This window comes from Lissotriton vulgaris, chromosome 5 (assembly GCF_964263255.1).
Source record: "Lissotriton vulgaris chromosome 5, aLisVul1.2, whole genome shotgun sequence".
Lineage (NCBI taxonomy): Eukaryota > Metazoa > Chordata > Amphibia > Caudata > Salamandridae > Lissotriton > Lissotriton vulgaris.
Window position 1 is genome coordinate 184,281,473 of NC_141693.1, and position 26,386 is coordinate 184,307,858.

The window sequence follows — 26,386 nt, forward strand, 5'->3', positions numbered from 1 at the left end:
AGGCAGGGTCTGACGATGTCTGCTTTTCCTCAGTCTGCCAAAACCTTTAATCAGGACCTCTGCCTAGTGAGGCACAGTGGGTTTGTAATGCCACCCCAAGAGATTGTCAGTGGTTAGATTATTTGCAAGCATTGATCCCATCACCTTGTGGGTGGTTGATTGTCAAGAGTATGCCAGATTACCCGAGACTGGCAAATCTTTCCAGGCCTACTAGGGAAAATGTTTTTGAATACAAAAAAGTAGTACATTTGCATCCATTCAAGGAGTACTTGCATGGGTGCAGTTTTGCTGCATTTTTGGTAAACTGTTTACTTAAAATATTTAAGTTCCTGATCCAAACAATGAACAAGTTAAAACCCCTAAGTGAAAACAGGACAACAAGGAAAAACCAACATTGACAATCCAGACCCAACTCCGAGCCCCCCCAGACCACACTACCAATCCAAGAAAGCATATTAAGGGGAGTGTCACATCTCAAACACGCCCCCACCCCTAAAGCTTCACCCCTGGTGAGGAATAGCAGCACAGCTGTAGATCCGGACTGAGGTGAACTGCAGTGGCAGAGCTGTGTGTGAGGACCAGCAGGGAAATAGAAGGACAGCTGCACATCTGGAATGAGGTGCATTGGTAGAGCTGTCTCTGCGGACCAGCAGTGGAATAGCATGACCGCTGTAGATCTGGACTGAGGTAAATTGGTAGAGCTGTGTGTGAGGATCAGCAGAGAAATAGAAGGACAGATGCACACCTGGACTGAGGTGCATTGGTGGAGCTGTGTGTGAGAACCAGCAGTGGAACAGCAGGACAGCTGCAGATCCGGACTGAGGTGGATTGGTAGAGCTGTGTGTGAGGATCAGGAGGGAAATAGAAGGACAGCTGCAGATCTGGACTGAGGTGTATTGGTAGAGCTGTGTGTGAGGATCAGAAGGAAAATAGAAGGACAGATGCACACCTGGACTGAGGTGCATTGGTAGAGCTGTGTGTGAGAACCAGCAGTGGAACAGCAGGACAGCTGCAGATCCGGACTGAGGTGGATTGGTAGAGCTGTGTGTGAGAATCAGGAGGGAAATAGAAGGACAGCTGCAGATCTGGAATGAGGTGCATTGGTAGAGCTGTCTCTGCGGACCAGCAGTGGAATAGCATGACCGCTGTTGATCTGGACTGAGGTAAATTGGTAGAGCTGTGTGTGAGGATCAGGAGGGAAATAGAAGGACAGCTGCAGATCTGGACTGAGGTGCATAGGTAGAGCTGTGTGTGAGGACCAGCGGAGGAACAGCAGGACAGCTGCAGATCTGGACTGAGGTGCATAGGTAGAGCTGTGTGTGAGGACCAGCGGAGGAACAGCAGGGCAGCTTCAGATCTGTACTGAGGTGTATTGGTAGAGCTGTGTGTGAGGACCAGCAGTGAAACAGCAGCACAGCAGCACAGCTGCAGATCTGGACTGAGCTGCATTGGTAGAGCTGTGTGTGAGAACCAGCAGTAGAACAGCAGGACAGCTGCAGATCCGGACTGAGGTGCATTGGTAGAGCTTTGTGCGAGGACAAGCGGTGGAACAGCGGGACAGCTGCCGATCTGGACTGAGGTGCATTGGTAGAGCTGTGAGCGAGGGCCAGCAGTGGAATAACAGGACAGCTGTAGATCTTTCTGGACTGAGGTGCATTGGTAGAGCTGTGTGTGAGGATCAGCAGTGGAATAGCAGCAGTGAAATAGCAGCACAGCTGCAGATCTGGACTGAGGTGCATTGGTAGAGCTGTGTGTGAGGACCAGCAGTGGAACAGCAGGACAGCTGCAGATCTGGACTCAGGTGCATTGGTAGAGCTGTGAACGAGGACCAGCAGTGGAACAGCAGGACAGCTGCAGATATGGACTGAGGTGCAATGGCAGAGCTGTGCTGCTGTCTCAGATGAGCAGAATTGCTGCATGCCTTGATTGTGTGTGTGGTCTGGCAGTAGTGCAGCAGGATGGCTGAAGAGCTAGAGTGAGGCACTTTGGCAGGTTTGCATCTGAGGTCTAGCAGTCAAATATCCGGAGTAGTATAGCCTATCATGAGGAGCATTAGCAGAGCTGTGTGTGGTGTTACGTAGTAGGGAGCCGCCTGGGATGCTGTAAGCATGATTGAGGGACGGGTGGTGGTGATGGTGGTGGGGTGGTGATGGTGGTGGGGGTGGTGGTGGTGATGGTGGTGGTGATGGTGGTGGGGGTGGTGGTGGTGATGGTGGTGGTGGTGATGGTGGTGGTGATGGTGGTGGGGGTGGTGGTGGTGATGGTGGTGGGGTGGTGCTGGTGGTGTTAATGATGGTGGTCGTGGTTGTGTGTGTGTGTGTATGTACACTAGTGTAACAGAAAGGGGAGTTGCATTGTTGTGCAGTCCTCTATAGAGGCATCAGGACTGACATATGGGCCTCTTCATGTTTACAAATAAAGTTGAAAGGTTGATAAAAACAGACTTACATAAGGCATCGGTGAGCCACTGGGGCTGCTCATAGTGCACAATGGCCACGCACAGCGTGTTGAGCGCCACCACACACAGGACGAACCAATAGAAACTCTGCGCTTTGACCATCCGCCGGATGAAGAAACGGAACATCTTCTCCTTCCGCCGGAAATAGGAGGAGCTCTCATTCTTGGCACTTTTCAGGCTGGCACGGGCAAACGGGGAACCTGGACACCATGAACAAGGTGCAGGGAGAGGGAGGGGTGATTAAGGACAGGCACCTTACACACATTTCAGATGTTAGTAGTCATGAAAGGCAACAGTATACAGTACTGCAATGATGGTCAGGTGGCACAGACAAATGACATAGCAAGGATGCCACAGACTCAAATCCAAGCAAAGAATTGTGAATCACTTACCCCATGGTTTGAGAGTAAAAGCCATAACTGAGATGGAGCGGGGACCAAACACCGCTGGTCTTAAAGATAGAGGTTATGTCTGCATTTTAACTATGATCTCTAACACTGATTTTCTATGGGACCTACACTTTCTTTTCGTTAGAAAACTTTTTTTAAAGTATTTAAGTATTATTTTTTAACTGTTCTTGGGCTTTTCCTACTATGTTTCAACCAAACTCTATTATCAATTTTTCATTATTTTGGGTTCTCAGCGATAGGGTTCTATTATTCAATTATCTATTAATCCAGACGATCCAGTCTAAACACGTCCAGTTGATTCATCCCCAGGCCTCCCCATGGGAAAGAGGAGGCGGTACAAGCATGGCCATCTTCTCGCCTCCTTGCAAGCACAGCGGCTGTAGCCCACTCTCCGCCCTCACCCCACACCTATGGAGCCACAGTGAATGAGGGCAGCCACTCTCTCCAGCTCACAGAGGGAAATGAGTGAGTGTGCAAGTGAGAGGACCCATAGATGCAGGTGATGCTATCACATGGGCAACCCTGACGTTTCATCACAAGATGTTTGAGTTATCAGCAGTGAGGTCACGGGGATGAGGTTCTGAAGGTCAAAGTCAGCACCGGGCAATCTTGACCAAAAGATCCCGAATGACTCCCATCCAACTGGATCCCCCAGGTCCTCCTCAAATAGGAGATACCCGTTGTCCTTATAGACTGATCTCAGTTACTATAGGCTCACCAGCACAAACTGGGGCTGTAGACAAGCTTTGGTTGCTCAGCCTCATGTCTGTCTTTGTGATTATTTTTTGGGTGGGGCGGGGCACAGCGCTTCTTTCACAGTTATAATGTACGTTCATTAGTCAATTGGATACATATTGCAAAAGGGCCAAGGTCTTGGTGACTGGTCACCTAGGAACAAAAGAGGAAACCAGGCCCAGCACATCCTTACCCAGCCTAAAAAAGCAGAAGCAGGCAGGCCACCTGTGTCACGAGAGAGAGGCCTTCCTTCTAAAATGAGTGCTGGTAAACCCAGGCCCTTTGGATGGTAACCACTGCAGCTGTACTCTAACACATCTGTTGACCTAAATGAATCATGGGACAGGGATGCAGACAAACTGACAATAAAGGGCACTGTCAGATTTCTTTGTTTTTTTATTGCCTATTCCTTTCTGTTATTTTAAGCAGGCCCAGCCCCTAGGGAAATGCAAAAGTAGACATCACAGATGCATTAACTGGGGGTACCTTTGTCTATAAGGGGGGGTTATTATGAAACAATAACAAGTAAAGCCTATCAGCCCCCTACATTTTTATTTTTATGTGATTAATCAACAAAAGAATCATTCTCCAGGGGCTCTACATCTGCAATGTTTGTTTCTGTGGTAGAGTTGTGCAGCCAATCTTGTAAAAAAAATATTTTTGTTATTGTGGCTTTAGAATTTCTATAATTTTAACATGTCCATTTTTTTGTTAATGTACCTTTATGTTGCAATGCTGCTGAAGCCTGGTTCTTTTTAACTCACGCACAGCAGCAAATGGCAATAAAATAGGGCACGCGTTCTCCCCGCTGAGCCGAGGATTCCGCCTCCCAATCTGATTTTGTTCCTAGAATCAGGTTGCTGAGGCAGCCTATTCAAAGAGCACAAAGGATGCGTGATGCTGGAAACAACAAGTGATGGCCTGATAGCACGAGCCGGAGGGGATGAGTCCCCGGCACTCACCCACAGAGCAGATATCCGTGTAGTGGTCGTCGCCCTCCTCGGCGTGGATAAGGTCATTCTTACTCTTTTTGATGGTTGCTCTTTTGAGGACTGTAGACAAAAAAAAAGAATATTTTTGTTTTGATGGTTGCTCTTTTTAAGACTGTTAACAAGAAATAGAGGAAAATTTTGAAAGAGGCAGATACATTATGAGCAGAAGGATGTGGCTTAATGTCTAGGGCAGTCGACCTCAAAGCTGGGGAATGGGGATAGAGTGGCGGCTTGGACACTCAACATCCTGTGATTCTGGGCAAATCACTTAATCTCCTCCTGATGCCTAACAAAATTGAATATGTCCATCTATAACGCAACCAGTGCTTATATAAAGCACTCTGATACCTTCGGGTCGAGTTTGCGCTATTTAACACCCCCCCCCCCCTTGCCTCCTTTCCCCCGTCCTCCCAAAAAGGGACCAACTAGCATTCTCTATTGGTTGAATTCAGACTCCTGAGGCCAGGCACCCACAATACACTATGGTCAGGCACGGCCATTTCTTTGGAGATGATAACTCCACCCGCACGTCTCTGCCCCCGTTCCCTCTGTCTTGTTCCCTGCTTTCTCCTTCTCTGATTCCTCTTTTCCATGCCTTTTGTACGTCCTGCCTCAGTGCTTGCAGGCAATCCTAGGGTTGCATGAATGGCCAATATCTAATAACATACATCAGAGCCCTGCTGATGTGTGACTTTGTGGTAGCGCTGCATGCGTCACTCCTGAGTCAATATTATCCATAGGACCCAACATCCCCCGATGAGTGCGTCTTTGTATGTAAGATAGACTCTCCGGATGGGACCGTGTTCACAAATAATGGCCCAATAGAAGATCTTAGCTACATGCCATTCAATAACAGCTTGGACCATCTAATGAAGATAAATCAGCACACTAGGTCTTTCCATAATAAATGCAGACGTCAATACTTTAAAGCCTGCGTAGGAATCCCATAGTCGCTTTCCTTCACAAGATCTCACACAGAAGATGGTGGAGCAGATGAATTTCCTATCCAGGGGAGCAATTGGTGTGCTGTGTCCCTTCATAGAGTTGTGTTTGTTCCATTCAGCTACTCTAGGTTACTTGCTCCGAAGGGTCATGGGAGGAATGACCATGTCCCTCGAGGATGGATGTTGAGCTGGTGAAGGCCAACCTCTCTAAACCCTAATGTGTTTGCCTGGGGGCTTCTCTTTTTCTCTTTGAAGCGACTGATATGTTGCATTATTTCTAAATTGATGAACTTAGTACTTCTCCGGTGTATTGTTTACTTCCCTGAGAATCTTGGCTGCGAGACTCAACAGGCGTGTCAGAGGGGACAGGGCTGAGGATGGACCGCATCACGTCACTGTCTTAGCACAACTGACAGAGACTGCGTAATACTTATACCGCGCTCCCATAATAGATGTTATTTTACGGAGTTTTATATAGCACAAACTTGACCAGAATCGGGTATCAGAGCGCTTTACATAGGACCAGTTGCATTACATGAGGACACATTCATTTTATTTTTTGTTAGGCATGGGGAGATTAAGTGATTTGCCCAGATTTACAGGATGTTCAGCGTTTTGCCGAGACTCGAACCCAGTTCACCATATTCGAGGACTGCCGCCCTAGCCGTTAGGCCAACTCCTCTTCCCAAGATGCGGCAGTCATCTTAAATTTGAATCTCTTGTATAATGCAGCTGATATATACAGGAGTTTTACATTAAAATCTCCAAGTTGGCAAACTTTGAACTTTTCCCAGTTACCTTATTTATAAGCTTCACTTGAGGGAGATGTTTTTGCCATAAAAAACAACTTGAAAAAATAATTTTCTTGCAAAACCCTTTTTTGAGGATTTACCACTAGCTTTCATCTATTGGCAAACAGGCGCGTTACTTCTCAGCTGTGAAGTGGTATCACCACATGGGTGATACAGGATTAGTGCTTAAACTGGATATGAACACATCACTCTTAATGAGTCAAATGTGAGAAGGGTGTGGTAATTTAACTAACCCACATGTATTACATTTTCCGGCCATACTACACCAGGGCATGAGTGGTTTTAGCCTTTGGGAGGATGAAAGCCGCAGATGTGATAGACCATGTTCGGATCCAGTGGGTCACGATCAGAAAGAAAGAGAGCAAACTGTTTTGTAGGATGTTGATGCTCTTGCATAGCATTGAAGTATCTTCTGGGGAGGGTATTACAGGAAGAAAGAGGGCAGCCCGATAATGCTCAGCACGAGGATCGGGCTTTCGGGTGGCATGACGGGATAGGGCTACTATTAGTCCTGACAGAAAAGACAGATATTTCTGCAGAGCGCAGGATTGGAGGGGGGGTTAGGCAAGAGGTTCATATATGACGTCCCATGGTGTGCACCCTCCTCATACATAACTACACCCACATACCTAATTATTATGGATGTGCGAAGTTTCGAAGTCCAGCAATTTGGCATTCATAACATTAAAAAAACGTATAGGTCCTTTCTCATACTGGGAAATTGTTGTCGCGGCCACAAGGGTCCGTTGACCTACGTATACTATTTGGAAACCATTCCATGTAAGATCTCCTTAACCTGGCATGTACCCCTGCCCCATTTGCAAACTCTTTTATCATCCCAGCCACTCTGGCGCCCTCCTTTCCAACAAAGGCACTATTCCACGATTCTTGTCCTGTGCGCTGACCCAAGGCCCCAAGGCCTCTCTCACCTCAAGCCCAATGACCTTCACCTTCCTCACCTCATGTTAGAAAGCTTCCTGTTACATCCCTTTCCCATTCACAGGATGTTACACCCTTCATGGGTGGGACAGCCTGTGGCGGAGAAACAGCTTTTGAGGCGATGGTTAGGAAACTTCTCTCCCAGAAAAACTTGGTGAGGTCGGAAAACGATGCCCAAGTGTGCCTATGAATTTTTTTTTTAAAGTTTTACTACCACAAGCACCTACTAATTACTGTGTCCAAATGAGCATCTGTAATCTCTTGGAGTCAAAAGTAAAGTTGGAAAACATTTAAAAAGACAGTGACAGTGGTAAATTTAAACAACAGAGTTTTGTGTTCCCGCTAGTAGCGCTTGCAGTGAGTAGTATGAGTGACAACGTGGCACCTTCCTAATTGGAGCACATCTGGAAGACAGACCTACCATCCAGAGGAGACTTTTCTTCTGCGTTCTTGTCCTCTTCCGCCAACATCACTTCTTCTGGAACAAGAAAAGAGAAGCATTCCTACTTTGTGCTCTATGTTGTTTCAAGCTTCGCCCCTCTCCCTTCCCTCGCCCTTTACCGTCACCTCCACCATCACCATACCGCTTCCTTCACACCCCATCGAACCTTCCTAAGGTATTCTGTGCACATTCTCTTCTATGTGATCTTATCAGCAATCCACCATTTACATTTTCTGTGGAAAGGGAATTGTGAATATGCGTTGACTGAGCCTCCTTGATGCCTTGTGAGATCACTGGATTTTAATAAAAGCGATTGCCAGAAGGTCCCTTCGTTCCTTCACCTTTCCCCTTATTTGTATTTTCATCTTCAGCTTTCTCAACCCTCAGTAACCTACCCCATCTTGCTTCCACCCACCCCCCTTCAGTATTCCTTTTAGTGACTGTAATGAACCTCTCTGTTACCATCCTCCGTGTATTGTCCTGGTACCTTCTGATATTTGACTTCATGCAGGAGCATTCTTTATTTACCAATAGCACAGTCTTGACCTCCATGCCTGGTAGCCGCATGCATGGAACACAGAGGCGCTCATGGCTACTGAATCCACACCGTCATTATACCTGCGAGTCTACCTGTTCCTTGCTTCTGGATGGAACGTCCTTCTAAACATGCACATCGGATTCAGTGCGAAGGGAGATGCATTTCAAAAGGACGCTGGCCTCTACTGCCCCATTCTCTTCCATTTTCTACTAAATCTGGGCCTTTTCTAGAGTTTGGTGCTTGCAATATTCAATTTCCTTATCTCTGCCTCTCAATCCTGATTTCTGTCTTTTTTCTGTATCGGTCTTTTCTCCTTTTACCATCTTTCTTAATCATCCATACAACCATTCGTCCGTCTGTCCATCCATCCTTTGACCTTGCTTTCCTGTATTGAACATCCATCCTTCCTTCCTTCTATCTGTCTTTCTTCCTTTCTCCTCGCTTCTGCCCTTGGTTCTCTCCATCCATCCATCCATCCTTCTCTACATCCAACCACTATTTTCTGCATCCATCCACTTCTCTCCATTTATTCTCTCCATCCATCATCCATTCCACTCTCCATCCATCCACCTCCCTAGCCATTTCCCCAACCATCCTTCTCCCATCTCTACTTCTCTTCCTACCCCCAGGATCTCTTGTGCCATTTGTTTCCTCGCCTTACAATGTCTTCAAACTCCTCTCCTACAGTGAGTGGCATTTTAAGCTTCAGGTCCCAGACTAGCAGTGTCTGATCAAAGTAAAATGAGCTTAAACAAAAGTTAAAAATGTTATGTTAATCAGAACTGCTCAGTAGCGCCCACCCACCGCTCAAGCCGCTACAGTGTGGGGTTGATGATGCCCTTTTTAGGAGTATCCCGTCTGCCAACCTCTAAATAATAAGGCACTCTGTCTCTCCATATTACTAAACTGCTAGCCCAGGGACACTTCTTTTCGGGCTAAGTTGTCCTCTATTTATAAAAAATTATGTTTCGTTTCCAACCAGGTAAAAAAGCAAAGGACCAAAATGCAGAGCAATGGGCGCTAAGAAGCCAGAACTGGTTGAAGATTCCACACCTGGCCAGGCGGCGCGTGAAGCGGTCTTTCTACACTCCCACTACAAGGAGACATGCACCTTTTTCTTTGGGCCGCAGGCATTGGGCAGCAGAAGAGCAGAAGCAGTTGCCTGGCACACTCAGTCAACCCTCGGAAATGGGTCGGAAAGTAGATTAAGTTTGTAAAAAAACACATTTACCAAAGGAGCCAGAGCAGAAAATGAAGTTACGCTTGGCTGCTCGGCTTGTTTGTTTGAAGGCCATGGAAAGCGGCGCTACGGGCAGGACTTGGCCGCCATTAGAATGCAGAAGACAGACTCTTCCATTTGATGGCCGGCTGTAAGATAATGCTGTCGAAGGGCTCCTGTCCTTGAGCGATAAGGCAAAGTGTCTTCAAACGAAGGATTTGGGACGAAGGGACGTGTCCTTCCCTTGTTTCTTTAATTCCCTTCTCCCCCTTTAACGGATCATTTGCCCAAGTCCATAAGATTTAGAAATAGCATGCGTGCCAGGCCATAAGGTGGTGAAGATTTAAGAAGTTCAATGAATAAATCAACACTGGCACATGAACAAAAGCATCGGTCCTTTGTACCCTTGTAATGCCTGAAGTCCTTGGTAGAAGTGAAAGCTGGATTTCAAACCAGTCCTAGTAATGCCTCTGGATTTGTGCAGCGCAGGCTTCTGTGTGCCCTGTACAGCGTGTCCACCATGAAATGTGTTACCCATAGTCTGCAAAGCTAGGGTAGACAGCATAGTCATCACATCCTCCTGAGAGATGAAATAGACACCAGAGCAACTCTGACACCTCGTACAAAATGATGGTAGATGGCAGAGATATCGAGGGGGAGGAGGAGGGCTGCATTCCCCTTTTCTATCCCAAGGGATCACGGTTTCACCAATGGATACGGCACCCTTCCAAAAGGGATCACTTTTGACTAGTGGAGTCCTGCAAGCAACTTACAGGTACTGAAGCTGAGGATGAAATGGTCCTGAAACAGGTCATTTGTAATAGTCTACAAGGAGCCGAAACCTTTTTCTTTGGTACTCTTTAATGAGTTTGCATTTTGAAAGAATGGAGCCCCCTCCACCCCCCCATTTTCCATTTTTTAAATAATGTTTCACATTCCGTCGGTCTGTGCCGTCTCTCAAGAACAACCACCTGATCTTCAAACCTCTGAAATCTGTCTGGTTTCTAAGAGGGACACAGAGGGTAGTTTAATATCCATTTCCCATCTAACAGTCCCACTGCCGCTCTGCTGCTCATTGTCTATTTGCCTATCGTGAGGAGTGTGTGCATGCCTGGTCACCCTGATAGTCTGGCTGCCCTTCCCAATATCATTACATGGACATCGCTCTCTTTCTGTATCTGATCGAATGTCTATCTTTCTCTATTTTATTGTTTGACAACCTTTCTCCAGCTGAATATCTGTGCATCTTTCTCCATCTGAATACCCGAATGCTACTCTCGACTCTGCGGCTGAGTTTCTGCAACATCCATTGTTTATTTGAATGCTGAGTCAATGTGGGGGATAGGACATGAATTCCCCAAATATTTTTAAACCTAAAGCAACCAACACCTTACTAGTACTCCTCCTCCATGCTACTAATTTTTACTTTTAAATATAGGCAGAAATCAATACGGTTCCTTGTCTGCATTTATTTATTAAAACTGGGAAAATGGAAAAAGGGATTTTGACCAACTCTCCCTGCTATTAATAATACTGCCAGGCTAATGGTTGTCTTTTGTGACTGCATGGACATTGTATGCAACTCGAAAATGCCCATTTGCATGTAGGCTGGTTCTGCAGTAGTCCAAATGTTCTAGTTATGCTTCGATACCAATTAGCAATACTTCTCACATCTGTTTAGCAGGAAGCCGGCTCCCTGTGGTGTTGTAATTATGGGCCAAACTACAACTATTTGTTTAACAAAAATGAACAATTACCCTGATTGCTCTTCCTTCGGATTCTTTCAATAACTGTATGGATCAATGCAGAAGCAAATCAATTTCCTTCTCATCCACCAAAAGAATATTCTCTGCACATCTCTGAGCGAATTTACATTTCTTCGAAAGGCTTTAGTTTTCGGAGCTCTTGATTCAGCAAATTTCCCATGCACACAGACGTTTGTAGCACTTAGATACCTTTTAGGCTCCCGCTCCATGGAAACATACATACACAATTATAATAAAGAAACATTGGCAAAGGCAATAGGTCTGGTCTGGCGAAGCTGCATTTTTTTTGCAAACGTGTGCAATAGGCATTAAAAATGTAAAAGCAATAAACACTATATATACTGCTGTATAAATGTGGCATGCCTTTGATTCCAATAAAAGTAAACGACGACTTATTGAAACAATAAATTAAAAGAAATAAGATGAAAGCAGAATTAAAAGCAGACCAAGAATGGAAAGAAGAACACACTACAAAATAAAATACGGGCCTACATGCCATGGCATTGAAGCGAATACATTTTTAGGTGAATGTGGAAATGTTCACAAGCTTCATGCAGTCATTCATAGTGAAAGCAAAATGTAAATGATCCTTGAAAAGACAAATGGAAGATAATGCTGAGCAATATCCCTCATATGCACAATGCATATCCATCCATTTATCCATCCATCTATCTATCATCCTATGTATGCACATATCTATCTACCTATCTACCTATCTACCTATCTATCTACCTATCTACCTACCTATCTACCTATCTATCTATCTATCTATCTATCTATCTATCTATCTATCTATCTATCTATCTATCTATCTATCTATCTATCTATCTATCTACCTACCTACCTACCTACCTACCTACCTACCTATCTATCTATCTATCTATCTATCTATCTATCTATCTATCTATCTATCTATCTATCTATCTATCCATCCATCTATCTATCTATAGATATGTATGTATGTATTCTCTGAAAAATCCCCAGGTAAAGATCAGTTATGGTTCAGCGAACACAAAACTGATAAAGCCTTAGATTCACCAGTAATGGTGTACAACACACAATGCACACCGCAGCCCAAGCCCCTCCCATATCGTGCTATTTGTTGATAGCCTTTTTCTTTTCTTACATCCCATTAGCTAATGGATGTACAGAGAATGATGGGTATGTGAGCGTGAGTTATGGTTTTGTGCTTGCAGAAGCATAACTGACTTTTAACTGAGTTTTTTTAAGTGCATTTCTTGTTTTTTATGATGTACCACATTCACCTGCCATGTACCCTTTCTGTTCTGTGTATGGCTTTTGGACAGGCCATACTACCCAATATACCCAATCCTCGTCAGTCATGCGCTGTGAAGGTTGGTTGCGCGCCTGTTTCACCTTGCTTTGAGCTCAATTTGCTGTCTGTCAAATTTCAAGCAGATTCACCAAACAGCTTCAAAGGTATTAGTGTGTGACACTTTTAGCCACAGTTATCTTTCTCCACAGTGACCAATCTGCTTAAAGCTTGGCAAAACCAACAGAAAGCTAAATCTGCTGAATGTCTACTAGTATTTGTATCCATCGGGGAACATCCTTTACAACAAAATTATTACAACGCTGTACCATTACAACGCAGGTTTTACAACGAAAGTCGTTGCGACGACTTTTGCTGGAGGGCGCTCTAGGATAGAGAATGGTTTAATTTACTATCCAACACCTTCCCTACTATCCACGGGGACTGGAGTTGGAATAGTAAATTAAACTATTCACTATCCAGCGCCCCCCCAACGCAAGTCGTTGTAACGACTTGCGTTGTAAATCCTGCGTTGTAACTGTACATGTGGTAATACCACGAGTTGTACCGTCATACATCCGTATCCATCAAACAGCACATAATGCTTTAGCAGTTGAACACTACTTTAACACCCCCACCCCCTTTGAAATCTGCTCCCTTTTTGATGGAAACTGAGAAAACAAAGGGCAGGATAAACTTGGCAAGTCTCTGCCGATTGTTATGGCACTCCCTGAAATGGTGCCAAAGCTCCAAGTACATTAATATGCTTTGACCCCCTCCTTTAACTCACGCCCCATTGCATCTGGAATACTTACACTATGTGTAATTTGCGAACTGCCTTTTGCAATTGATGCAGATTCATCAAACAGCGCTAAAGTTATAAGCAATAGAATTTTTTATTGCCTGCTCCTCTGTTGGATTGACCGAAATCTTGACAAACCAATAGAAAACTTCTGCCAGTTATTTTGCTGATTCGTCAAACATTGCCAATGTTATTAGCAAACGATCACTTTTTGCCCCTCCCCCCCTTTTTAACTTGTCCCCTGCATGAACTTAAAAATACCAACAGGAACCTAAATGGGCTAACTTTCCTACCAAATTCCATCCATCAAACAGTGTCAACGTCATAAGCAAAGCAAGACGTGTAGTTTCAACTGACAATATGTGCAGAAGGCTTTACCTTTCAAGACCTCCAGGCACATTTTTAAATGCTCAAAAAATACTAAACTGAACTATGCCAACCAACAGAAGCACACTCTCTGAGTAAAGTCCAACTTCCGTGCCAAGTTTGGTGGTTTTGGCTGTAGGTGCGAGTGAAATCTCAAAGGAAGCTAAAATCAAAAACACATCTGTTTTTACCCCTAACCCCCTTAACATTTTTCCTGCACAGAACTGTTGAAAAGGTGGCATTCTAAACCTTAGTTGAATATGCCAAATGATAGATGGATACACTGACAGCCACACAGCGACAGACAGACAGACAGACAGCCACACAGCGACAGACAGACAGACAGACAGACAGACAGACAGACAGACAGACAGACAGACAGACAGACAGACAGATAGATAGATAGATAGATAGATAGATAGATAGATAGATAGATAGATAGATAGATAGATAGATAGATAGATAGATAGACGTCGAAGAATTAAAGAAAGACACAACCAGCCATAGGGCTTAACCACTAATATACAGCAATCTCCACTTGTGCCTGGTACTTATCAGTGAAACATTAACAGAGTTTTACAGTTAGAAAATGACCTTAAGAGTATTTAAGTGTTCATGCAAAGATTACCTTTATATAACCTTTGACAGGAATCCTTTGCATTGCTGAGAGACGTTGGGCCCGATTCACAGAACTAATTTAAGACAAAATCCTAAACTTACTACCATTTTGGTATTCACAGAAGGATCTTACTCATTTCGGTAATCACGGAAGTTAGGACTCCTAAAGTTAGGACTCCCAAATGCCTTCTGTGAATACCGAAAGTCTTAAAGTTAGAGGATTTTTCTCAGTTTAGGAGTAGGAAAGTTAGGACTCCTAACTTTAGGACTACTAAATGCCTTCTGTGAATACCGAAAGTCTTAAAGTTAGGATTTTTCTAAGTTTAGGAGTAGTAAAGTTAGGACTCCCAACCTTGAAACAAGGGACTTCTTATCAGTACAGGAGAGTCAGAGGATGTCTTAGTGCAGGAGGACCTGGGGCCACCTTAAAACAAAGGACTTCTTACCCGCCTTGAAGATCCACTCCAAGTACCCGTTCAGCTCCCGCTCGATCTGCTGCTGCCGGCGAAGCTTCAGGAAGGCACGTCGGTTCTCCACCCTCTCCCTCTCTTTGGCAAATTCCCTGTGGCATGAAAGAGACACATGAACTTTAGAAATCAGAATCCTTTTTAACAAGGAAGCGGGCTGTGGCCAGTGCCACCTGGCTGGAAATGCACAGTGTGTTTACAAACAGACATAGACCTCTGTGAAGTCTTCCGGGGTGGGGAGTCAGTGGACACATGGACAGGCAGGGCAGTGGAACAAGGTGGGGCCCACACGCCAGAGGTGGTTAGGATAGGTGGATAGCAGTCAATGTTGGTGCCTCTGAAGAAGAAACTGTTTTTCCTAAAAAGCATATTGATACCAGAAGTGCATGAATCTAGTGTCAGGCAGATTGTACGGTTCTACGGCATAATTTTAAGAAATTCCCATTATCAATATTCCCTGACAACCTTCAGTCATACAGGTGGCTCAACATTCCCAAGTTTGGGGATTTGAGACACAATAAAGACTGAGTCAACATCGCCACAAACATACACAAACTCAGTAAAGGTGGGCAGGAATGAGAGCTCTGAGAAGCGCTGTTCAGCATCGGTCCAAGAGAGCCCTTATGTAGGCAAAGGACTACCATTAGAATCACTGTAAACAGAAATGCCTCTTATATTGATATCCTGACAATCTGGCATGGGCCCTGCTTCTCTCGGCCTACGTTAGGCACTCCCAGTGCAGAGCAACAATGACTCTGCACACAAATCTCTCTTGAAAGTGAACTGCCTGCCCACACAACAGAAACCTACTCTAATCTAGCCTATTGTAAATGAGGACTAACCATATCCCAGGGAGTGCACACTCATGCTTCAGCACTCTAATGCTTTCCAGTTGGGCTTGTGCTACTATACAAACATCCTGCACTCATACATAGAAGGCAATATATAACAATGTGAATAGATAAATACACCGTAACTAAGTAGTAATTTAGGATGCCGCCCAGTGAAGAGTATAGTGATGAACTACCTGCTGGCATGGAAACAAGGAAAGGTACTATGGCTCGGTTAGCACACTCTCTGAGATCTATGGGTAGCATCCGCACAAATAGAACAATTATAAAATAGATTTGACTTGGCAAAGTTGAAGCTCTGCTTGCTCCCTGGAGGGATGACCTCCAGTAGAGGGCAGCTTGCTTGCACTCAGTGGCAAAATCATCTGTCTGTCAAAATGGTCTATGACCACTTCCTGCTGCAAAACAGGAAACCTCATCCTTTGAACTATAGCAGAGGTGTAGAAGCCATTACGAATTAAGCAACGGGTGCTGCAGTGAGGATGTGATGCTTAAAATGGCTTCTTGTGTTGGTAACATTATTACCAAAACAGGGGAGGGCATTCTGTACTATAGCAAATGGACAGAATAGCCTTCAGACAATGTGTAAACAATGTGTGCACCATGAATGCAAAATGACAGATTGAAATAGAGAAAAGACCTGGCCATAAGTAGAAGCGAGCAGAGCCTATCCCTTTTAGACCTGTCAGCCTTAGGGACGTCTTCCCCCAAACATTTTGCCTACTTCCCTCCTATTTTTCTGAATTTGTTTTTGTTGGCCTTAAGAGTCTGTGCACTTTCTCACTGCTAACCATTGCTAAAGAACTTGTGCTTACTCCCTAAAACATGGAAAAATGGGCTTACACCTGATTGGCATATTTCATTTACTCATAAGTCCCTACTAAGATGATATACCATATACCCAGGGCTGGTAAACTAAGTGCTGCTAGTGGGCCTGAAGAACATATTGTGCCACCCACTTATGTAACCCCTTAAACCATGTTCCAGGCCTGTCATTGCAGCCTGTATGCAGTTGTACACTGCCGAGTAGACTTGGCAAAATAAACCCCAAGGGCTAAAATTACATTTTCATTACATATCGGTCACCAATAAGGTAGGTCCTAAACAGCCTATAGGACAGCGTGCATTGTATAAAGTTGGACGTGTACTTTTAAGTTTAACATGTCCTGGTTGTAAATAAACTCCTAAATTCATCTTTCGTTACTGGCAGGCCTGCCTCTCCAGTAGGATAACATAGGGTTACCTTATTACATTTAATAACAGGTAACTTTTGTTTGGGAGCAGGTAGTCATTTCATGTTTGGTGTCTAGGGGATTGTAATTTAAATTCCTCTTTAATGGTAAAGTCGAATTTTAAGTCACAAATCTAAAAATGCCACTTTTAGAACGTTGCAAAAAGAACAAATAATGAACAGAATGCTGAAGAATGTCAAACTTACCCCCATTACAGAGATCTGGGCTTAAATACATAGTGTTTTTACTCACCACAACATTCCAGTTTGGACCCAGCCATATGCAAATCAGCCTTGACCCTGCTCCACATGGGAACAGTCCAGCCTGAATACGCTGGCCAGCTCCTCGCCGTACCAGAAACAAGCATCCTAGGACCGGTTGTGGGTATCACCCCTCATCAGCCAGGATAGCTTGCCTCTGGTGGCATGGTGAGCATGAGACACACTTCTGGGCATACCCATCCCACTTAGGGCAACAAATACAAAAATAACTAATGTTGGACAGAATGCTGAACAATGTCAAACACCAACCCCAAGTACAGAGATCTGGGCCTAAATCCATCATCCTTTTGCTCACCACGGCATTCCAGTTAGGCCCAGCCATATGCAAATCAGCCTTGACTCTGCCCACCATAGGAACAGTCCAACTCAAACTGCCAGGCCTAGTCCTCCCTGGACCGGAAACAATCATCCTAGGCCTGTAGCCTGCTGTGCACTTTTGAGTACTGAGGACTGCCCTGCTGCACAAAGAAGACTGCCCTGCTGCCTGAATAGAGCCTTGTGCCCTCAGAGGACTTCCCTGTTGCTTGAGACCTGCTTTTCTGCATTAACTCAGGACTTTGAGAATTACTTTCATTCTAGTGGACTGGCCTTGTGGTCAGAGCCTCAGGGACAGAAAAGGCTCCAACCATCTTGAACCCGCACCTGGACACATCCTGAGTAATTTCTGATCCTCCAAGTTGTACCCCTCCAGTGCTGGACCCTCTGCATCGATGTGAAAGGTGCCCAGATAGCCCAAATCCAAAACATGGGATAGAAAATTGCCTGCCATAAAAGTGATCTGAGAACCAAAACGAGACCGGGACTTGCCAGCTCGCTGATCCACCCAAGGTGCATCGCCGGTTAGTTCTTCTCCGCAGCAGCAGCAAATCCTGTTCAGCAGCTCCTTGTAGAAGGGGTATCCAACCTCGCGGTGCCCTTGTTGGTTACATCCTGTACATTCATCCCACTGGATAAACTTAGCCCGAAGTAAGAAATCTGCACCGCAACTTCGTTCAGCAGCTCCACGACGACGACGCCTACTTCTCGAACACAGCCATCTGCCTTGCCCTACTGAACTTTACCTTCTCAGACAAGTCCAAAGGTAAGCGGAGACTGGGCCCAATATATTTTGTGTATCTGAACCGTGCTCCGTCACAGTCGCCATAATTTTAGATTTTCCCCAGGTCTCACGCGACTAGATGTCTGTAGTTGGCACCGTGTTTTTTTTTCGCTTTAAATTAAAAATATAACTGGTTTTACTGATTGGATTTTGCAGTCAATTCATTTATTAAAATGTACAAAAATTGTTTAACTTAGTGAGGGTTTTTATTTGTGTTGTTTTTACACTTTATTGCTGTTTAAGTGCTGCATAAATACTTTACACATTGCCTTTAAGTTAAGCCTGACTGATTTAGTGCCACGCTACCAGAGGGTTAAGCACAGGTTAAGTTAATGACTTTTGTGCTTCAGGCTGACAAGGGTTGTGGCTGTTAAGTGAGCAGGGTTTTACCAACACTCCAATTCTTCACAATCCCTTTAGGAGCACAGTTTCACAGGGCTTATGTCCAAAGACACAAATTGAAACACGCAGTTCAGCACCCTGCAGAGCTAATGCTGAGTGCGGGGGAAATTTCTATACTATTCTATTCAGTCAGAAAGTTGGCTCCACATGGGTCTCAATGAGGCCCCAACTATTCTGGGTTTTTGTGCCCTATTCAAAAGTCACAAAGGAGATGATCTCTCTTGGTTTCAAAAGAAGAGCCCAGTGAAATGGTACAAGAAAGGCATAAGATAGGGCCACGTACAACAGATAAAGTGGACTATGCTTCTGGGTGGACCAGAAAGCTCTCACGGCAGACTACGCCAAAAAAATAAATGTAGAATAAATGATGGACATGCCAACCTCCCTTCCACATGACTCTCTGCTGCCCCCACCGCCTTGGAAGCCCACACCAGAAAAACACATAAGAGGAAATGTTTCTATTTATAAGGATACAAAAGAGAAATTACTGTAAAGGACAACATTCCCTGCATTTTAAAAACTATATGCGGCAGTGGATGACCCTGCGAGCCGCTTATCAAGGTACAGAAAGCCACTGGAAACCTTTTCACACTTGCTTGAGCTTAATGTAGCTTTGATGGCAGAGACATAAAGGTAAACATATTTTTATGGTTGACCGGACCCTTAGTAGTTCCACACAATGTAAGAGAACTGCTAAATTCACAATTATGGCAAAGACAAAAAAACAAGCCAATTTGTTAGTGGGTTCTGAAAACAGACACCCATTTTTACGCATTATGATTATGCAGATACTTTAATTGTGTTTTTTTGTTGTTGTAGGGGAGAGAGACAGAGCTTCAATTTGAAGATCTAAGGCATCGTGGGGCCTTATTAGGAGTTATGGGGGTCCCGGAGCGGGCGGCAAGCTACTGCTTCGCTCCAGGACTGCCAAAGCCCACCACCGCCTGCCTGCCAAATTACAAGTAATTTTGTGGTTTGGAAGGCAAGTGGTGTGGCTATCCCAGGGCAGTGCTGTTTAAACACTCACAGTGAGCCTCAAACAGCCGTGCTGCAGGACCGCCAGTGCACGTTCCTGCACTTGAAGGAATGCAGCATGTTGTGCATTTCTTCCTACGCAGGAACTGCGGATGCATAACTACCGGGGGCATAAAATATGGCCCCTGTGCACAGAGGCACAAGGCCGCCCTGTAGGACACCCTTTGTTGCCTCACCGCCAGCCTTTTCATGGTGGAGCGACCGCCATGAAAAGGGTTGCAGTGAAGCAACTCAAAATATGCTCGGTGGTGCCACTGCAGCACCGCCAGAATCCTAATATTTTGGCCTCGAACTGCTGCCAGACTGCCACAGGATCCTTGATCCGCAGCGTTAGGGGCAGTAGCAGGGGTTCAGCGGTAGTCCAACCGCCACACTTATAATACTGTGGGTGGTCCTGCACTGTGGCGGTGGTCAGACCACCACCACAACCACGACGGTCTCATGGACCGCCGTAGTTGTAATAAGGCGCTTGTTTTTTAACCTGGCTTCCATGCCTGTGTGATCTTAGACAAATTACTTCAAATTCCCATGCCTTTGTATCACCCATGCCAAAGTTATGACTGAACAGAAACTGGTTAGATATCAGCATTAAGCACAATCCAAATAACTGGACATTGATGTATCTTACACTTCTCAAGCCTTACTGCTGCTCTTCAGCTTGTGGTACAACAAGACCCCACAGCCCAAGCTGAAATTTCATTGGGCTAAACAAGGAGAGAGGGATCTTGGGAACTCTTGCTGGAACAGAAAGTTAAGGCATTTGCACATTTGGAAAAGTCGCATAAAGTAAATTACTGTCACATGCATGAAAGATTTAGGCTGTTATCAGTCAATCAAGTAGCTTAATTTTCCCCAAGACAGTGTACGGTAGGGATTGGGGGAATCACATCATCAGAAGTGAGCTGCACTTCAGAGTGCCAGAAAAAGCAGGCTGAGGGTCTCTCAAGCGAGCCTGGGGAGGCGAACGAAGCGCAGGCTCACGAAGCAATAAGACATCTTGAACGAGCTGGCACAAGTGTGTCTCAAGATGGAGGCTCAGCGGCGGGGGAGTGAGGAGCGACACCCCCAAGGAGTGTGCAGCTGAGTCAAGGAGTAAGCATCACAATGAGGGACACTTGAGCAGATGTTCAAAGTTGTTAAGTGGTCAAAAAACTACAGAATAGAAACGAAATGACAAGGAACAGCCTAGCTCAGAGGATATTTATATGCAAGGGAAGTGGGACCAAATCGTTCCACACGGATGCAGAGACTGTTATCCTCAGCAGAGTTTTAATAGCGTGGATGAGGAAATACTCATGGGAGTGTCACATGAGCTCAACGCAAGAACAAATGGTCCCCAAGTGAGTCAGGAGAGAAAAATCTGGAAAGGTTTAGAAACAAAATGGAAACAAAAGACAGATGGCAGGGAAATAGATGGGTGATTGATGAAGTTGAACGTGGGAACAGCAAAAGGTAAGTATGGTCAAAGTCAGGTGGAATCCTTGTACGATGACCATAGTAAGATGAAATCCACTTACGATGGCCAAGGCCAAGAGGACCCTAGGGTTATGCCCTTAGTCAAGCAGACTCCTTGCATGAAGGCCATAGTCTAGTGGAATTCCTGTACGATGGCCATTGTTGAGCGTATTCCATGAATGATGGCGACTTTAAAGTCGAATCCTTGATGGCCAAGGCTAAGTGGTATCCTCGTTAGATTGGAATCCTTCAGCGACGGCCGTCTCTCAAGTGGAATTTTTAGGTGACGTCTGTAGGGGAGTGGCATCCTTCTATGACAGCTGTGGTCACATAGAATCTTTATTTCACAACCATAGTTAGGTGGAATTCTTGTATGATACCTGTCATCAAATGCAATCGTTGCATGATGGCAGAAGCCAAATTGAACCCTTGTATGATGGTCATAATCAAGTGGAATCCTTCTGGGATGGATGTAGCCAAGTGGAATCCTTTCATGATGGCCATAGTAAAGTGAACTCCTTGTATGATGGCTTTGGTTGAATGGAATCCTTGTAAGATATTTTATAAACTCTTATTCCTGCATTGGGGGTGTTATTCCAGTTGACGTGCTGCAAACAATGTCTCTTTGAAGAAGAAGGCGGTACAAGTGGGTGCCATGTGAAACTGTGGACATAGCCTTGGATGCCATGTAAGCTTCAATGCTAATTTCACAGCTCTAATAGCCTCAGTTGGAAGGAGACAGGTACTGATTGCCTGACATTCTTCATTCACAAAAGAGCAAGGCTGGAACTCACAGAGGGTAAAGGGCTGGGGTGAATGGTGGTCTTTCTAAGCATAGATATATGTGACACCTGTGGTTTAAATCTTGGTGTGCCTTTTATGTGTGGCGCCTTGAATTCCATGGGTAAACGTAACTTTGTATAGAGCAGTACAGTGCAACCAGCAGCGCCATCTTTCTTACACCTATTCCTGATGATCACTCCCTTACCCTGTGGACACCAAGAACCCAGTACTCTTCTTGCTACAAGTGGAGCTCCATGTAACCTGTGCATGTCCCTGGGTAGCTGAGCAGGGCAGGGAATGATTCCCCACCAGCTCTCCAACCCTCCTTGGAATGGGCAAGAAGGAGAGGGCTAGAGAGCTGAGCTCCAGCATGCCACAAGAGACTGCCAGCGCTTTGAGGCAGTCTGGTACCAGCCACAGAGGATGAAAAGGGTTCTGTCCACACGGTAACCTACAGGTTACCGTGTGGACAGAACCCTTTCCTACCGTGATTTTATCAAGCCTCGAGCTATACCTAAGGTCATCTCTGCAAATGATGAAGGTAGTCCATGGAAAGCAGGGCCATTCTGGGACTGAGAAAGGATGACTACCACTGCACCAGCTCTGCTTGTAAGCATCAAACCCACCGGCTTCCACATGCAGTATGCGCCGCTGTGCACACTGCCGCAGATTCTGGCCTGCACCCAGTTGCAAATTATTCAGACCCTTTAATAACTTTCTGATTTTGCCAGGGTGGACCCAGAGCAAACCCAGTCCATGCTTACCTAGGTGCACCACAGGACTGGACATTGACCTTTCCCTTAGAGGCACAAATACAGGTTGTACAGGCTGTCTGGGTAAATATGAGTGAACTTCCCACAATGTACAGGTCAAACCTTTCTATCTGAAGCACACTTCTACAGATGATTTCATCAGCTGTTACCTCGCTCACACTGAGCCTACGGCATCTCCCCAAGAGTCTTTCATAATGGGGTGGCGAGGTATCTATTACTATGCACCTGTTGACCCGCAGGCTACAGCGATGCATTACTCAACTGGTTCACTCTAAAGGCAGACTATGGACAGCTTATGTGGTTGAGGATTGGGACCAGTGGTCACCTTAGAGGTTTCACTACCCCACGTCAAGGGCGCTCGACATGTGGGCAGCCAGGATCCTTAACCTGACCAATGTGGGCATTATAAATGCCTGCTACCACTCCCCTTGGTGCTAGCACAGTCCTGGCCTTTGGTAGAGTGGATTACCTGCTCACCCACAAGATTGCTGTTGCTGCAAGGTTTTAGGCAGTGGTATGGTCACTTTACCCATCCAGACTCGCCCAAGAACCTAGCCTCTCCTTTTCCTGGTAGCCAGGGAATGTCAGGTCTGGTTGGCTCCAAAGCCAGGCGCGTTTAATTTAAAATGGATAAATCTCCTGTAATCTGGAGGCTGCAGGCTCTTTGAAATCCGTGCAAATGAATAATTGACATCTCTAGAGCCCACGCTCCCTCCTGATGCAGCCTCCAATCTGCAAAGGAGCTGTAAAGGTAAGGGAGTGTAGGTCAGAGCCACTGCTGAGAAGCATCAGAGCATCCTCAGCTGGAGAGCTCTCATCACAGCGCCGACTCTGGACACCGCCAGCTCACCGCCTGCTGCCTGCAGAGCCGCGCCGTGTGAGCCCTGCAACCAGGAACAAAGACCGTCCCACGGGCTGACGACACCGTTCACCAACCCCTGCTGGAGCAGAGAATCAAAGGCTTCTCAGAAGAGAGGAGTCACACACCAGCCACAAGGGCAGGGTGCGGCGCAGGAATGAAGCACGACACTTGTATAGGTCAGCACGGCCGGATGGGCCATTGTGTCACTGGCATTTTCCCAGGGGGACGGAGGCTTTGGAGGCTGCTTTCAAAGTACGATGGGCTTTCGTGACCCAAACATGACCGTGGTAGTCATGGCCGCCTGCAGTGTGACCACTGGTTGAACATTTTGGCCTGAGCTAATTTTGGTTTGGTCCTGTGAACTTTGAGTAAGGTGTAGTTCTAAGCTCACAGAAGACAAAGGATCTTATTGAAGCGCACTTCGGGCTCACCAATACCAGCCTATACAGATACCCGTCTCAGCCAGTCGGGTGAGGAGAAATTAATGAGGTTAAAGACTTACTCCATTATCAAATTACTATCGAGCTAAAAGAAAGATAAGCAGATAAACCCAGGTAAAAGAAGAATTAATAATCGAACCTATCTAAAGGGCATCCGATTTCTAATAAGGTAAAAGGCAATAGAAGTTTACTCTTTTGAGGGAAGTGAAAAGGAAGGTGCCTACATCAATAAATATAATATTGGCCCACTAAAGTCCCTTTGCATGCCTATGCAAGGGGAAGGGTCCGGGAGCAGGCTGATTTGTGAATAGACATGGGCATCTTTAAGAGGGAGCTTGAGCTTGATGGAACAGATTCCCTTGAACTTTTCTGGAGCTCAGTCTGTCCATTGACGATAGTCTCAAGGACGCTTCCATGCATGTGATAACCTGAGAAGGTGAGCCGTCCAGGGGCTTTGAAATTCCTCAAAAGTTCTACACCTGACAAAACACGATGCAAGACTGAGCATGTTATGTGCTCGTCGGCCAGGACGACTCAGCGATGGTTTCTCCAATGGAAATCAGTGGATCTGATTCACAAACGCCTTTATGAGTACGAGAAGTAGTACTGCAAGAATACTCTTTTACATGTGAATCGGCCCTGAAATGTCCAATTCCCTATTAGTAAAAGTGCAAAGAGGGCAAATCCAGGGCCGGACTGGCCTTATTATTATTGCATTTCTTATATAGCGCCAGAATCGACCCCCGAAGGGGTATCTCCGCGCTTGCCTTGGGAACCCGTCCTGGTTTTTCCCTGTGAGATAGCCCCTACAGGGCATCCCCAAGATGAAAGCCAGGCATCCCGCCGCGGGGGGGCCGTTGTGGAGATTAAGCAAGCTTAATGCCCAGAGTTGCAGAGTGTGAACCCATGATTAGGTCAGGCACCGAAGCGAGAATTATCGAGTCCGTGGACATTTGAGCTCAACACCCTGCCGCGTCGGGAATCGAACCCTGGTCCCAGGTCTGACCTCTGCTTCAGGGTCTGCCTGCTCTAACCAGTGAGCCACACTTCTCCCTTAGCGGGCACCGTGCGTTTCCCCAGTGGGCCGCCAGGGTGGGGGACTGTTTTGGGCCACTGGGGGGCCGTTTTTGTTACCGGGGTCGGCAATCTCGGCCCCCTGTAACAAAATCGGCCCGAACCGGCCCTCACAAACAGCTCGGCTGCACCTCCCTCCCTCCAGGGGGTGCAGGGCCAGCAGTTTGCCAGGTCCGGTTTCAGTTCCCAGTCCGGCCTTTGGCATATCCCTTCCTATTTGCACTAATCATATATGAGTATTGGTGAATACTCCCACTTTAGATGTTTTGGGGTCAATTCATAAAGGTATGTAAGAGTACTTATTGGAGTACGACAGGAGTACTACTTTACATCCTCCATCTTTGTGAAAAGCCCAATTATGTTCACGGTCTTTGTTTGCAGACTTTTTTTCACCATAAAAGTTCATCTGCAGACTTTCAGATCTGCAATATCTGGAAATACAAAATCTTCAGCTCTGATTGAAAAACATTCAATTCACCTTTCCAGCAGACGCAGTGCCTTAATAATGGGCTTCTTGGCACTAGGCTTTATGTCCAGGATCCTGTTTTTTCATCCTTTCACCTTTAGTCCCAGGAGTTGAGCGCTACAGTAAAAGCTGTTTCTCTATAGGTCTTCAAACACTATAGCATGACCACATTTAGAGGCATGGGGAGTAGACCACTCCATTGTTTTAGGGGATCAGAGAGTTGTTGTCTATGGGTCCATGTGCACAGTGTTCAAAGCGGAAGCTTCTTCATACGTAATCAAATAACCCAAGGATAGCACAGTTTAGAAATGGCACAGCTTGTCATTGTTTAACTAAGCCGGGTCTGTGATCCTTGCTTGTGATAAGGAATCTGCATAACTGGTGAATCCTAATTGGCAGGAAGAAAGGCTCTTTGGTCCCTGAAGGCTGTCTGTCATGTTCTGATTGGCTGATTGTATTGTACTCAAACTGCACTGTTCCCTTCCTGGGTTGTCAGCGCACCAATCAACCACAGGAAGAAGCAGAACGCCCCCATTCAAGAGTAACAAAGGCATCCGTTCACACCTTGTATTAAAAGGCAGCCATTAACCACATGGTGCTGGATAAAAAGGGATACTGTATAAACTGCAGCCTATGTTAGCTGTTAAGAAACATATTTTTAATTTAGTTAATTTCAAACATCAGGTTATGCTTGTTTATCTAGGTTTAAAAAGGAACATAACATGGCATGTGTATTTGTAAAACGCACATTCACCCGAAGATATCTTGGCGTGTGGGGTGTTGGGTTTGTAAGGGTATAGAGTGAGAGTGTTGATTAAGTAATAATAATTAAGTAATAATTTAATATGAATT

At 45.5% G+C, this 26,386-nt stretch overlaps 1 protein-coding gene across 1 annotated transcript in view; it reads right to left on the bottom strand.

Annotated features, from left to right (window-relative positions):
- CACNA1B (calcium voltage-gated channel subunit alpha1 B) overlaps positions 1–26,386 on the bottom strand; it is a 1,091,759-nt gene that overhangs the window by 421,818 nt on the left and 643,555 nt on the right. The window contains exons 8-11 of the mRNA XM_086921120.1: positions 14,761–14,876; positions 7,712–7,768; positions 4,566–4,655; positions 2,449–2,658 (exon numbers count right to left, since the gene is read on the bottom strand). Coding sequence (XP_086777246.1) covers positions 2,449–2,658; positions 4,566–4,655; positions 7,712–7,768; positions 14,761–14,876 — 473 coding nt within the window. The remainder of the gene's footprint in view (positions 1–2,448; positions 2,659–4,565; positions 4,656–7,711; positions 7,769–14,760; positions 14,877–26,386) is intronic.